The sequence below is a fragment of the Chenopodium quinoa genome, unplaced genomic scaffold, assembly GCF_001683475.1.
Source record: "Chenopodium quinoa cultivar QQ74 unplaced genomic scaffold, ASM168347v1, whole genome shotgun sequence".
NCBI lineage: Eukaryota > Viridiplantae > Streptophyta > Magnoliopsida > Caryophyllales > Amaranthaceae > Chenopodium > Chenopodium quinoa.
In genome coordinates, this window is record NW_018743850.1 from 1,358,033 (window position 1) to 1,373,565 (window position 15,533).

Here is a 15,533-nt window from a genome sequence, read left to right on the forward strand (position 1 = left end):
CAAACAATTAAGCAATTTATTTACATATATATCATTAGATGTACAATACAATTCAAGTTCTCACTATATTTTCTCAATAACTTATCCAGAAATAAATAAAAATAATATTTTTAATACTTATATATTTTTTTAATTCCAAGATATTTCTACTTTTCAAATTATAATATGTTATTATACATATATAGTAATTATTACCCTTTATTTATTATACGATATGAGTTAATTTTTCCAAATATATAAAAAGTAATTATAAAGAAACGTTCACATCATGAGGGGGAAAATTAATGAATTAGTATTATACATGTTAATTAGTGTGACATATAACGTACAATATATGATGAAAGTATCATTGAATTGTCATAAAGTGATAAGATGACAGCAACAATTGATGATAAGGAAAAATAATGGAAGAGATAAATTACCTATCTACGTAATTATTGAGCCATTGACCTAATAGTTGGAACTGGTAGGTTGTGTTTGTGTATGATATGTCACATTTTCAAATAATCTTAAAGTCTTACTAATGAGCAACAAAGTTATGTCTATCATATCGATGACTGAAATAACCCTTATTGAAGCAAAAATATTAACAAATGGTAGAAGAGAAGTCGCATAGAGAATTTAAAGTGCAAAATCTAGGAGATGAAAATCTAATTCTAAGCTAAGTGCAAATGATAATTTGCCCCATAAATTCTAAGTCGTAATTGTAGATGTAGCCTCTTGTCTAGTTGGAGGCCAACTATGATCATGATTAGCTCGTGGATGTAAATATCTTGATTTAAATTAATATAATATTTTGATGCTTCTATTTTTTAAAAAAAAAAAAAAAATCAAAAACAAACAAACAAATTTAAAGCTTGTTATGTATTTTTGCACACTGGAACACCAAAATCCATATTAAGTGGGCAAAGTGGAACATCGAAATCAATATTAAGGGCCTATTCACATTTACTGAATTGAACTGATTGAAGCTTAACTGAACTGAACTGATTGGAGCTGAACTGAATTGAGCAGAAATGAATATTTTATGAGAGAGGGAAATTATGAGCTAAACTGAACTGAACCGATTGGAGCTTAAATGAACTGAAATTAAGTAAATGTGAACATGCCCTAAGTGAGAAATAATGTATATGTTGTGACTTTGGTGGATTCTAGATTTCTAGCATAGTTAATAACATGAGTAATTATTTTCAATACATTGTAATATAATATCATTTTATTATTTGTATTAGTAATTCAAATACTTGATATGTAGAGCTTTTGGCGTGAACGTGAATAATATATTATTTTAAAAAGCAAGTAATTATGACAAATTAAATGACAAGTCATGTATTGTCTCTCAAATTTTTTAAATTATGTATCCGTTTTTCGGCATGTCAATCAACATATAAAAAGGGAAATCAATTGTAATAAATATAATCTCATAAAAATTACAAGCGTAAGTTATATCTTGTACAGTAAGGTATCTCTTATACGTATTGTGGGAATATGTTGCATTGAGTTGACATAATGATGTAATATAGTACGAATATTATTTCAAAATGATTTTTATCTGATGCATTTGATTGAATTTGAAAAATACAATGATTTTTATGATTCACATGATTTTTAAGCAACATTAAAGGTACAAATGAAGTGCTGACACTATTAAACATGTTACAGTTGCCAATTAATTAGTAACCCCGCCCCCTTTTGTTTGTCACTTTTGTCATTTCGGGTGCTTCTAAATGCTCGTCACATTTCATATCCCTACCTTATAAAAAGTAGAAAATAACTCTTAGAAATAGTGTGCTACCAACTATATCCTCAATATGTGCAAAATTGTGTACAAAAATGTATATTTACTTTTTTACCCTCATTTATATGTTTACTCTCATTAATATATTTAATTGGGTATTTTTTTTCCCTTAAAAAAACCATCTATTAATACAAAGTTTTTTTTAACAAAAACTTGTAATGCCTTTTTTTTAAAAATTAAAAAATTAAAATGTTTTGTACTTCATATGTTATTATTGTTATATAAAAAGGGGAAAAAAATTGTATGCACGCAAACTTTGTTTATTACCACAAGATGATTTATTTTTACTTCTTCGTTGTTGCTCTTCTTATTTACAATTTTTGTCCTTTAATTATTACAAATATTGTTAAGGTTTATTAGCTTTTTAATTGTACATTATTTGATGGCACGCACATAAACAACGTGGAATTTAAATGACATTCATATTAAATAATGATATTTGAGCAGATGTTATCAAGAGGTATAACTAACTTTAAAATCCTAAAATCGAAGGAAATCGATGATAGAAAAAAAATGTATTAAATATGGAGAGAATTTAAGAGGAAAAATATAACTAAGTGGTTATTGCTTTAGTATTAGATATAGATATAGATATTAGATGGTCGTAGAACATTGAACTTACATTATTAAGTTTTTAGCTACAACGAATATTTCACATATTATTACTCCGTATGACCAAGCTCACAAAAAATACGTTTGAAGAAAAATACGTTAAGTATTATTGAATCATGCAAATCAATTAAAAAGTTCTAAACTAGCTTAAGATATGAAGGGATGCAAATCAATTAAATATTATTTAATAATAATTTTGAAATAACACTATCAAACTTTTGAGGGTTTTACAAAATAATTATCATTTAAGATTTTGGTGGCTTTTTATATTCTTACATAATCACTATATAGGCACATAAATTAAATAGTACTTATTAAAACTACCAGATCTACCACTCAAACCAAAGGTGTAACTACGCGTTAATACAACTTCTATGCAAGAAGTTTTTTATAAATATTAAGATACATAAAAAGATTTTTATACCCTCATTTTTTTGTCCTTATTAAGTCATCTTCCTATTTTACCCTAATATTTGCCATAAAAATTATGCTAACTTTTGGGATGGAGTAATTATTGTACCAAGTACTCCATAAAAGGGATGGAGTAATTACGGAATTGAGTCAATTGACATTCCGGTGGCTGGTGGGAAATGCGGTGAAACAATGTGAAACTAAGACCATTCTCAGCAGTGAGGAAAAAAAAAACTAATAGACGCAAGGAAAAAAAAAAAAAGTGTCTTAAAATAAGTCTCAATTTATGGGTTTTTTTGATAGATATCCTGCAACAATACAGTAATCAAGTTGATCACTCCCACTCACTGACATAAGTAATTCCCTATCTCACCAGTACGACTCGGAAAAGTGAGGAGAGAGAATAGAGAAATAGAAAAGGAAAGAAATTCCATTTTCCCGGAAGAAGAAATGTTGCAACAGCAACCGGCACACCCGCAGCAGAGGGAGAGAGCTCGACGGCGCTGTGAAGGCACTGCCATGGGCGCCATCGCCCTCGATCTCCGTCCCGGCCTCGGCATCGGCCCTTTTACTTTAGGTTCTATATTTCTCTCTATAATTGTCGATCAATTTAGGGATTTTCGCCTTAGGTTTTTCCATTCTGTTTATACCCAGGAATGCCTATTTGTGAAGCGTTTGCGCAAATTGAACAACAGCCTAATATTTATGATGTCGTGCACGTCAAGTATTTTGACGAGGTTTGTTTATTTTCATTCAATCGATAAACGCATCCATGTATTGACGGAACTGATCACTTAATATGTAAATCTGGAACTTAATTGAAATTGCGACATCTCTATATCATATCAATGTCATTATTCTTTTCAATAAGAGGGATTTCCTTATCTTTTTGGATTTTAGTATTAGTATCTAATTTTTAATCTCATATATTTCTTCAATTGTCTACTCTTCAACTCGGTACATTTGCCTAACTCTGACTGCAGGAACCTTTAAAGTTGGATACGGTCATTAGCTTTCCAGATCACGGCTTCCATCTCCGCTTTGACCCTTGGTCTCAGGTTTCACTTCATTTTTCGATATTCTTCAATTTTCATTGGATTTTATTTAAACTTTTGTTTCATCAATCATGCTATTTACATACTTCCTCTGTTCTTTTTTACTTGACCTGTTTCTTTTATCACGCTTGCCAATCCAAAACTTCAACGATTAATAACTTTAATTCTCCATAAGTAAAAATTATAAAAGTTATATATTATAATAGTATTTCTTAAGACGAATTCAATATATCCAACATGAACATATTTTTCCTTACAAATTATTCACAAAAGACAGTCAAAGGAGGAGTGGTGAATAGTGTAAAAGTCAAAGCGGGTCAAGTAAAAAAGAACGGAGGAAGTATGTATGTATGTATATCCGTTGCTTATGGAAGTAGAATTGTCCTTTTTTTTTCATCAATCTGATTAACAACCTATACTATACCAACTTGTATTGTGTGACTATCATCACAATAATTTATCAACCTTTTTACCTAGTACATTCCCTGGGAGACGTCATGCCACATAATCACAAAATAGAATGCATATGCTCAGCATCAGACTAGCAGGGATGCAGACAATAAGCAATAAGATTTTCACCAAGTGCATCCTTTGTTTTATATTGCATTGTGCACTACTCAGCAGTTTTAGGCCCCATGAGCTGAGTGCATGTGGTTACACTTACTTATAGAATTCGCATGCCTTCTGATGAACATGAGATGAAGCAGCGTGTATGAGCGGATAGTCCAAAAATATGCATGGCACTCCCCTTCATCAATGTGATTCTCTTGCTTATAGGCATGACATCCAAATGCTCTTATGATTTTGTAAACAATCTTGTCTACAAATAATTCTTGCTATCCTACAAAAACTTATCATTCTTTTGAAATGTTTGTCTCACAAAACTTCTCGTATTTCCCATATATTGGGTCCACTTCCCTTCTTTTATACAATTTTTCTTCTTTATTTATCTCCTCTCTCTTCCATTAACGCATTATGATCTCCACTTTCTCTTATCACAATTGAAAAGCAATAAATAATACACGCTACCTTATTTATAACTCACGTACACTCAACAAAACCCTACCATCAATATTCTCTTAAAACATGCAACTATGAGGAATGAGAAGTTTTTTGTGGGACAGAGGGAGTATAGTCTTAGTGGTATAGAATGCTTTTTGTATGAAATTTTTTATTCCAAAACTTATTATCTTTTTGCTTCAAATATCAACCAATTACTTATCACTCTATTATGTCTATTTTTCATTATTATACAAGTTTTTTTTATACTATCTGCATTTCGTATTATCTGCAACAAAGTGAGTTGCACATTTCCCAAGACAAAATTTCTTAAGTAAAGATTAGTGAAGAAAGGGGCATGTGATTAATTGGATGAGAGAGAAAGTAATCTCCACCAGCACCCACCACCAACACTCACCACCAACACCCACCTTCTCTCCGACACCACCTTAACAATACCAACATCCACCCAATGATACCACCACCAACTCCACCTCTATCCTCTCTCGGTGACCCCCTAAACCTAACATGCCTCATTCCCGACACCCCTTCACCCTCGGCGACCCCCAAATCAACATTGTAAACCACCATGCAACCACATACCTCGAAAACTACTGTACTTACCCATATCGAAACCATATCCCATCAACCTAGAAAAACCCACTACCATAAAAACCACCCCTTTTCGAGAGAAAACCACCCAGCAACCCTAAAATTATGAACACAAAGCTGGTAAATGGTAGATTATTACCGTCTAATCATCATTTTGGGCTTTTTTTTGGTTAAATTTGACCATAAAATCCTCAAGCTTTAGTGGTTTTGACCATAATATCCTCTCAAGTTATAATGGTGGTAATAAAAAAAGGAAAAGAGAAAAGTTTGGTGGTGGTATCACCACGGGCTAAGAGACATCGTCGACGATTTCGACTCGGGTCGACGTGTCACGTGTCACTCCATTGTGAAAGAAAAGAGAGAGAGAGAGAGAGAGGAGTTTCGTGGTGGCCGGAGAAGTTTGGTGGCGGTGACCGGAGGGAGCAGTAGTGGTGGACTGGTGGTGGTTGTTGGTGAAGTTTGAGGGAGGAGAGAGAAAGATGAATAAGGGAAAGTCTGGAAGATGATGAGTTGAATTGGTGATTGAATGGGGTTAGTTTGGGGAGGTTGATTTAGTTTGAGGATAGTTAATTTGTGTTTGTAATTTAATCAAGTCTCGTTTAGTCTTAAATTCTGATTTGGAAATTTTAAGGGTAATATAGTAATATTATACAAAAAATTTTACTATATGAGAAAGTTTTGGTTTGTTGCACATAAAATGTAGCATCCGTTTTAGGAATCTGTTGCAGATTATACAAAATGGAGGTAGTAATTAAAACCCAGTAAATCGCCTGCGACACTCAAAAGTTTCCCTTACAAGTGGTGAATAAAGGCAACCTATTCATGTGGTATTCATTTATAGGACTTCCATTTTCCTAGCATTCATACAAAGTCTCTAGTCTCCACTGGTTTATGTTTCTTAGATCCTTTAACCATTGAAATTCTTTGTTTAAGATTAAGCCACATAACTCTTGCCATAGTAAAATTAATTGATGGATTTCTTAATAATTTCAGATTCCGATAAAAATTTCCAAGAGATTACCATATCATTACAAGTGTCCCACATCTGGTTTTTAGCATCCTTATGATCCTTACTTACAGTTCCTGTCAGCAGTCCTAGCTTTTTGTTGGATGAAAGAGTTACTTCATGGATTTCTTCCTTGTTTTGTAATCGGATACATCCGTGAGCTTCCTTACATTGACGGAGCTTGCTCCTTATAAAAATGAAGATATAGACTTTTAGAGTGCTATTGATGTCTACTGCGTGCCTAATCTTGTTTTGCCATATTTTATGACAAAGATTTAATATCATTAGATAATAAATTTTAACGATAATATAGATTCTGAAAGAGTATAGAAATGAGAAGGGAAAGTGATGTGTTTATGGTTGGTATTATGGGACTAGTAGCCTTATCATATCTGTTTGTTTTTTTTTTTTTAATTATTTTTTACCTCAGCTTGGATAATGGATACCATGAAAACAAATGAAATATTATTTGCAGAATTTAAGTATGATATACAAGAATTCAGAGATTAGAGAAAGTTTGCTACAGTTTTATTCATTTCATCATTCTGATTTACAACCTATACTCTAGTACCTTATATAGTGTGGCTATCATCACAATCATTCACCAACCATTTTATCGGACATTCTCTGGAACATCACCTAGGTCAGCAATACAAAACAACAAACTATAAATATCTTGCTAAGGAACTGCCAACAGCTGGCAGGAATACAAACAAAAAGAAAGAAGACTGCACAAGGCAATTTTGGGTTGGCTGAATGCATGAATTTGTATATGCTGATTTTTGTGCTTGGACTTGCTGCCTATTATCATAGATTACCATGCTTCCTTTAACAAGATTTAATCTCAGATGTTACTTTCTGGGAATCATGGGGCCGGTCTTTTAGTTAAGTATGCCATTGCTTTGTTCTGCTGGACGTGTTCTGTATTTCTTTTGAATGCTAAACATAATATCCCACATGAATTTTATTGTATTACCCTCAATTTTGTTTTGTAGAGGTTGCGCCTTATTGAAATTTATGATGTCAAAAGGCTTCAGATGCGGTATGCCACCTCTCTGATTGGGTGAGTCTCAGTGACGCGGTCGCTCCCCCTTCCTTCATGTAACTGTCTTAAATACTTATTGTCAAAATCATCTATTTTCAGAGGACAGACCAGTCTTGCCACCTTTGTAGCTGTATATCAGCTTTTTGGTCCTACATATCCAGGGATTTATGATAAAGAAAGAGGCATTTATAATCTTTTATATCCAGTAAGTTTTCTGGAGAAACATCATTGTTCTTGGATCTCCACAATCCACATGGAGCTACTTGTGCTAGTTTGCTTAGTCGTTCACTTTGGAATTTTGCAGGGATTGTCGTTTGCCTTTCCTATTCCTGCACAGTACACAGATTGTTGCAATGATGGGCAAGGTAGCATATTCTATGTGTGTCCTTAAACGAATCTTTTAGTTTACCATATCGTTTGTTCTCATCCTCATATTGTTATACATCAGCGGAATTGCCACTTGAATTTCCTGATGGTACTACTCCAGTCACTTGCCGTGTCTGCATATATGACAGTTCATTGGGCAAGAAGGTTGGAGTTGGATCACTAATGGACAAGGCTACTGTTCCTCCTCTGCCTGTTGGTAGCCTCTACATGGAAGAAGTGCATGTGAAGGTTTGGATTCTGACTTATGAAGTGTGTGATTGTACATCTTGTTACTAGCTTATAAGCTGTTTTGATTATTTTTATTTTTTTATTTTTTAATTCTGATGGGTGTTTGCACACTTCCCCTCAAAGGTGTCTTATTGGCAATTAGAGAAGCAGCCCTCTGCAATCAATTTGAGTTTTTCTTTGATACTTTATAATTTCTTGCAATAGAGGTATAGTCGCAGAATTTTGATTCTGTTTTGAATGTATTTACAGTTAGGAGAGGAATTGTGGTTTTCTATTGGTGGTCAGCATGTACCTTTTGGTGCATCCCCACAGGTATTTATTTTATTCTTTCCTCTTATAATTACAATACTGTTATATTTATCTTTTCATTGAGCCTATAAGCAATACTGTTATATTTATTTAGTCTGGCTGATCTCATGATATACTGGCAACTTACTGGTAATAATAAAAGAAATTCGTATCACATTTTGAATAAGCATAATAAGAAATAAATGCATGTAAGATATGGCTATTGCAATTCAAAGTAAAGAAGGGTTAATTTCAGTCATTGCTTTTAAATGGCATTGCTTTTAACCCTCTGGTGCTGCTACTGAGGATCTGTAATTAATTGTCGAGTTTGCAGGATGTTTGGACTGAATTAGGGCGTCCTTGTGGAATACATCAGAAGCAGGTACCAACTATTCTATGCTTATCTCTTTTGGAAATTACTCCCAGCACATATGGTTACTTTTGTAGAATTGTTTACAAAGTTGATAAACATATAATGTTGCTGTACTGAAAAATTAAACATTGAGCTGAAAAGGTCTTAAGAATGAACTAAATGAAATCATTGTGATAAGTGGGATAGATCTAATTTTCTATTGGAAGTGTATAACTGTATGTAAAAAAGATACAGGTAAGATGAAGAACTGAAGACTCGAGTTCCGTGGAGTAGGAAAGTGGTTTTAGATTCCTTAAACTGTTTTTTATTTAATTAATTTTTTTTTTTTTTTTTTTTTTTTTAATCTCGTATTGAGTGGGTTATGATTAGTTAGCAATGTTTCTGTACTTTTGTCATTTTTCATTTTTCCCCTCCTTAAAGCATACAGATTTTACTTTCTTTTCAACTGTTGAATTATTGCACATGTTGCGTGCCTGCTCAGGTTGATCAGATGGTGATTCATTCGGCCTCAGATCCACGTCCACGAACAACCCTTTGTGGAGATTACTTCTATAATTATTTCACGCGTGGCTTGGACATATTATTTGATGGGCAGGTGTGCTTCTTGTCAACCTCCTGTTCGGCCTATTGTGAACGCGTATTTCTCATTGACACTTCTTTGATTGGTTGTCAAAATTTCAGACTCATAAAATCAAAAAGTTTGTTCTTCACACAAATTACCCTGGGCATCCAGATTTTAACTCGTACATAAAGTGCAATTTTGTTATCCATTCATCCGACTGTAAGTGTTACTTTTTTGTGGGAATTTGTTTTAATGCATATGCAATAGTTCTTACTTCTTATCCGGTGTGTCTTATGTTGTGTGTAGTTGTGGGATCTTTTCCAGATGAAAGTAGCTCAAAGCACTGCATTACTGCAAGCACTAAGTGGGAACAAGTGAAGGTAATATTTTTAGTTGAATGGAAATGGTGTGTTGCCTGTGAATGATCCTCTGATTCCATCTCAAGTAGATGTGTGCATTTAAATGCTTGTCTTCTTGTTGACATATATGGATGAATGTATTATCAGAGTGAGAAGACAATCTCCAATTGGAAAGTGAAATTGTGAAAAAGTGTGACCTGGGGGGGGGGTGTTATCTCGATGGTTGCTTTGCTTTCTGTGGTTTCTTTTTATTCTGTCACTACTTGTTTACTTAGGACTGCTTGGAGCATCTATTATTACTATTTAACTGTATGTAGCTTCTTCTGGCCTCTAGGAAATTCTTGGTGATTGTGGTCGTGCTGCTATTCAAACTCAAGGTTCTACAAACAATCCGTTTGGATCTACCTTTGTATATGGTTATCAAAATGTTGCATTTGAGGTGAATTTCGTGGTTTGTAACTTCGCTGATTTCTGCTTATCCTAGAGCTTCTTATGTGAGTTTGGACTTTGTGGTGTAGGTTATGAAGAATGGTTATGTTGCCACGGTGACTCTGTTTCAGTCATGATAGATGTATGATAATTAACATTACTCATTATCAGTCAGTGTCTTATCTGCTTACTGTCTTCAATTCTGGTTTTCTTAGAATATCATCTATTGAATCTTCAAGCCATAACGGTAATAATGACTGTGTGCAGCCTTTGGAAAGCGGTCTTATTGATGGTGTGATACAGCCGTTGCTAAAGTGTGTATGGTTCTTTGATCTCAAATTATCTAATTATCTTTGCTACTGCAATATTGGACCCCACTTATTGGAGTTTGATTGTGTGCATTTCCTTATCACATTCACATACGTCACCACATTCGTACTGTTTACTTGCAGCTTGAGAATGTTGATTATTGATCAACTGTTGTATAATCAGAATGGTACTTTTGGTTAACTATATTTGTGAAGCCCAAGTTGTTGAAATTACGGTAGTGCATGTAGATAAAAGTTTTCATGCTTCAACCTTTCAATCTTCATCTTACGGTCTTACCCCATAATGCTACAGCCTACAGTTGCTTTTTACTTGTTAATTACCAACCTATTAATATTGGACTATTAGTTAATATTGTTTTCCAATTGTTTCAAGTTAATTTATTCTTGGGCACTTGCTTTGTCTGCAGGAAGGGAGTGGAAGTTTAAAGTCATATCTAAACTTGCTCATGCCTGCCCGCTTTTTCCTAGTTGAAATGTCAGGAAGCAAGTGAAACACAATGTTAAATGTACAGCCACACTGTATCATGTACAGTTCTACTCACAGTGAATGGAATTTCTTTGAAGCAAATATATAATTCATCAACTCAGTGTACATTCCTAATTCTTATCGGAGGGGCATATACTGCCAGCTCCTTCTGTAATTGATGTCATGGCTGCTTATAGTTCATGTTCTATACCTAGTTTCTGTTTCAGAATTCCAAATCGTGATCTGCATACAACTATCTCGATAATTGTATTTGATACGTTGTTACCTTTTTTTATTTTATTTTTATTTATTTATTTTACCTAATTAATTATTAATTTTGGTACCCTGGACAATTTGTTCTGGAATCTGTATTGTGCTCACTGTTCAGCCCAGTAGCCCACATCTCTGCTGTTATTAGCCACAAGGCCATAAGGAGACTAATTGGTTTAAAGTGTGCGCAATTTTATAATGAATGAGAAAGGATAAACATCAAATTACAATATAGTGGGAGCCAACAGACTGCAGAAGAGGATAACCAATGGACCTCAAACCCTTATCAAATTAGGTTCCTAAGCCATTCATAGCCATCAATGAAATCATAGGAAATAAATGGTTGAGCTTCTTGTGAAGTCAGCTCCCTTGACCACGCTACCCTTCCCCCGTAGTTAGCTCCTGGTCCTGAGCACTTGTATTGCCCATAAAATACTGTCCTGCACCCACCACCAACGATTAATTAGTTAGCTGAATACATGAGGCATAATAATAATTAATAGCAATGGAGTATGTAGGAAGAGGCATACATATCCCTGTTTTTGTCACCCCAATCATACCAGCCCCCAGGGGCAATAATCTTGTCCATGTAAGTGTATGCGAAGACAACCCTAGAGAAGGTACCCCAAGCCCTGCCAAGGTAAAGTGCACCTGATCCAGTGACCTTGCAATTCAGAAAAGAAAACCCTGTTTCTTCCAAGAAGCTCTCTCTCTTCTGGGCAGTAAGAGCTCCATAATTGTTGGACACGGCATGCAAATGGCAGGCATCATAGAGTGAGAGTCCGTTACCAAACACAAAGTCCACAGACCCTTGGATGTAGCATTCCCTGAAGTAATGCCTTCCAATGTGATCATACAGAGTATCCTGTGTCCCTATAAATTTGCACCCTATAAATGCTGCTTTGTCTGCTGAAATCCTCAGTGCCACTGCTTGTTTCCCTAGTGCTCCTGTTGGCGGCAATGGTGCAACGTTCTGTTTATACAGAAATAAACAAATTCACCACATGTTGAAACAAAGCTAGTATCTCACTTGGATTCACGTATTTGTTTTTGACAATCATCCATAAAAGGTCACCATACAGAGAGTGAGGGATAGCTTAAGTGGTTAGAACTTCCCTCCCGGTTCCAGGAGAACCTGGGATCGATTCTCACCCCCCACCCTTGTGGCTCTCTAAACACTAAAAAAAAAAAAAAAAAGGTCACCATACTCCAAGTTAATGTATACACTTCATACACTTGAGGTACTTGAGTTACAATACTCAACACATAAATGATGGATTGTGAGCATTTCAATATTGGATGATTATTCAATCAAATTGTTTAAGTATCATGAATTTTAAAATTTCAGTGATTCTATCCTGAAACAACTTATAACTATCATCTCTGTATCAAATTATTTCAGTTTCCAGCTCTCTAGACACAAGTAAAGCAAACATTGTAGCATACAAGCGAAATGTATTTGGTAATTTAAGCTTTAATTATTAGTAGTTTGAAATCGTAGCGTAGTATAATCATAATACTGACCTTGAAAGTAATATTCTTGGCAATGAAGTAGGGGGAATTGACAGCAAAAGTAGCAGAGCCATAAGTTCCTAATGGCTGCCTACTTTGCCCTAACCTATCAGCTGTGTCATCCCACTCAATAATGGTCTTATCTGCACCTGCTCCTTTAATTGTTATATAAGCCATTGTTACAGGAACTTCCACCTTTTCCCTATTTGTTGATATGAGGAATCACAATGCCTACAATTAGTATTATCTTATCGCATTGTAATGTACTCAGTAATAATATATATATATAAATCAAGGTTTGGTGGATAACTGTGTAACATTATCTTAATATAGAGGTAGAGATAAGGCTTGTAATGAAGCACTAACCTGTATGTTCCTGGACCAATAGATATGACCACTCGACACGAGTTAAGGATTGGGAGTGACTTGATAGCCTTCTGCACACTAGGAAAATGCTTTGATGATGGTTTAGGGTGTTTTCTGACTTTAATAGTTTTGCAAGGCTTAGATTTAGTCTTTGTTTTTTGTTTATGCTGTTGGAATTTGGTATTGTGCTTGTTAGACTTGAATTTGGTCTTGGAAGCAATGTGGTTGACCCATTGAAAGAAGTCTTTCTCAACAGATCTCAACTTGACAGTGGATACATTTTGGTTAGAATTAGCCAAGGAGTAATCAGTACGAACACATTGGAGAAATGAAGCTAGCAGCAGTAGTTTGAGTATTATCATACTGATCGAGTTGTCTAACAATTTCTCTGGAGAGATGTTTGTGTATTCAGAAAATGTGGTTGATACAAGAAAATAGGATATTGTGAAAAAGGGAGACTGAATGCCCCGAGTAAGTAGCCCTATATAACAATGTCCATAATAGAGGGGTATGGAAATGGTGAATAACAATTTCCATCACAACTATACGACATGCCCTACTTGGGCTGCATGCAGTATTGACTTTCAGAAATTTGTTTTTTTGTTTTTTTGTTTTTGCAGTGCTTAGTGATTCGATGCAACACTAAAGTGATTCAACGTATAGATTGAGGATTCAATGTTATACAGTAATTGTCTAAAGTGAGTTTGAGTAATAAGTATCCTTAGCTTGAGATTAAGTTGTAAAGACAGATTAAAGGGATGAATGAAGCATAAATCAGAGGTAGAGATAAGACACAAGTATATGAAAATGGTTGTATTATAGCAGAGTAAGTAGGACAGGGTAAAGTCGGAGTCCCCAATGCAAAAAATGTCATCTAGTATAGAAAACTCACGCATGTGATACCCTTTTATAATTTCTGGGTAATAATATCATATACTTGGTATTTATGTGGGTACTGTTGTGCCCACTAATTTGGAATTTGTATCATACCAATTGCCTTCACACTTCACACTTCACACTACGTACAGCTAAAGCTAAGCAACAAACAAGTATGGCACCTCTTGGACTTGCATTTCCAGTGGAAGATAGAAAATTGCATTAAATGGTAAAAATTGGTAGCTCCACAATTTGGCATTTGGTTATAATCATGAAAATTGATGAGAGCATGTATGTATTTACTCCATTTCTTTAGCTTGCTCGTATACAAAATGAATTATGATGGCATTACTAATAATTTACCTGTACTATTATCATTTTTCACTACTTTGTAATGGAGTCAAGTCTTGTTTCTTATCACTTGCTTGGTTATTTCTAGTATTCTCAAACCTCTTTTCCTCAAAATTATGGACTATGACAACATATCGTAAGCTACACTCGTCAACCTTTATGGACTTGTAGCTTATTATAAGAGTACTCCGGCAGTGAGGAAAAAAGCCCTCACGAGTAAAAATAAAGGTGTAAAAAAAATACCCGAGCATTACATTAGTGAGGGAAAAAACCCTCACCGTTGAGAGCTATGGAAAACGCACAAGAGTTGAGGGGAAATACTCGTGAACAGTAACCGGTGGGCCCCACATGTACACGCAGCTTTCCCTTTTTTTTTTCCTTTCTGACTTGCAAAACGACGTCGTTTTGCCTTAAAGAAGGGCGAAACGACGCCGTTTTGAGGGGCAAAAAGGGAAAAAAAAAATAAGGGGGCAGCTGGCCTGACGCGCGTCAGACCCAGCCAATGGGGATGCGACACGCGTCAGGCTTTGTCCTTCCAACCAATCAGATTTTTTTGCTTTTATTACAACGATTATATTTTTGTAAGGTAAATATAACCGTTGTAATTATAAAAAAAAAAAAAAAAACAAAATTCACCAACGGATAGATTTTTTTTTTCTCTATAAATAGACATGCATTTTGATATATTTTGATATACTTTCAAAAAACCCATAAATACTACAAATTTCCTTCTTTTCCCAATTTCTTTGAGTTATTTTCATCATTTTTATTATTATTATTATTCGTAAAAAAAAAAACCCTCAGTTATTATTTAGTATTATTATTATTATTATTATTATTTTCTGTAGTAGTAGTAGTGTTAATTTAAAAAAAGTAGTAGTTTTATTGCTTTAGGATATCATCATTAGTAATTGCCTCAATTAAATATCAAAATGTATGGATGCTTCTTTTGAATGCATTTGATTTGTAACAGCCATCCTATATTCCACTACTTTTAAGCTTTGGCTAATGAAAGCTTTCTGCAAAGAAGTATGATTCCTCACCTTTGGCTAAGTATCAAGGGAGAGTGGTTGTTTGTAAGTGTATCAATTCTCTATTCCAGCTGGCATGATTTCACTTATTTGCCTATACTTAGATGCAAACGGTGCCCTTGCACAAAATTCTTCATACAGTGTAAGCAACAACCTGCATGGTCAAAA

At 34.5% G+C, this 15,533-nt stretch overlaps 2 protein-coding genes across 8 annotated transcripts; one reads left to right on the forward strand and one right to left on the reverse strand.

Moving 5' to 3' along the window:
• The first annotated feature begins 3,177 nt into the window (after positions 1-3,177).
• LOC110685884 (UPF0183 protein At3g51130) lies at positions 3,178-11,287 on the forward strand. 6 transcript variants are annotated; one of them, XM_021862428.1, is made up of 16 exons: positions 3,178-3,398; positions 3,476-3,558; positions 3,805-3,879; positions 7,489-7,556; positions 7,638-7,743; positions 7,843-7,903; positions 7,987-8,153; positions 8,403-8,465; positions 8,776-8,823; positions 9,296-9,409; positions 9,496-9,595; positions 9,683-9,756; positions 10,070-10,174; positions 10,254-10,334; positions 10,432-10,482; positions 10,901-11,287. In XM_021862428.1, the coding sequence occupies exons 1-14, from the start codon at positions 3,272-3,274 to the stop codon at positions 10,299-10,301; spliced, it is 1,239 nt and encodes a 412-aa protein (XP_021718120.1). In that variant the 5' UTR covers positions 3,178-3,271; the 3' UTR covers positions 10,302-10,334; positions 10,432-10,482; positions 10,901-11,287. The 6 variants fall into 6 exon arrangements, with proteins under 6 accessions (XP_021718120.1, XP_021718119.1, XP_021718121.1 ...); XM_021862427.1 differs by having other exon boundaries at positions 10,432-10,478; XM_021862429.1 differs by having other exon boundaries at positions 10,432-10,478; positions 10,905-11,287.
• A 115-nt stretch (positions 11,288-11,402) lies between these two features.
• On the reverse strand, positions 11,403-14,028 carry LOC110685886 (probable pectinesterase 53). 2 transcript variants are annotated; one of them, XM_021862430.1, is made up of 4 exons: positions 13,108-14,023; positions 12,754-12,943; positions 11,760-12,202; positions 11,403-11,669 (listed from the first exon to the last, which is right to left on the reverse strand). In XM_021862430.1, exons 1-4 carry the CDS (start codon positions 13,467-13,469, stop codon positions 11,516-11,518), a joined length of 1,149 nt encoding a protein of 382 aa, XP_021718122.1. In that variant the 5' UTR covers positions 13,470-14,023; the 3' UTR covers positions 11,403-11,515. The 2 variants fall into 2 exon arrangements, with proteins under 2 accessions (XP_021718122.1, XP_021718123.1); XM_021862431.1 differs by having other exon boundaries at positions 11,573-11,664; positions 13,108-14,028.
• Positions 14,029-15,533: the final 1,505 nt, after the last annotated feature.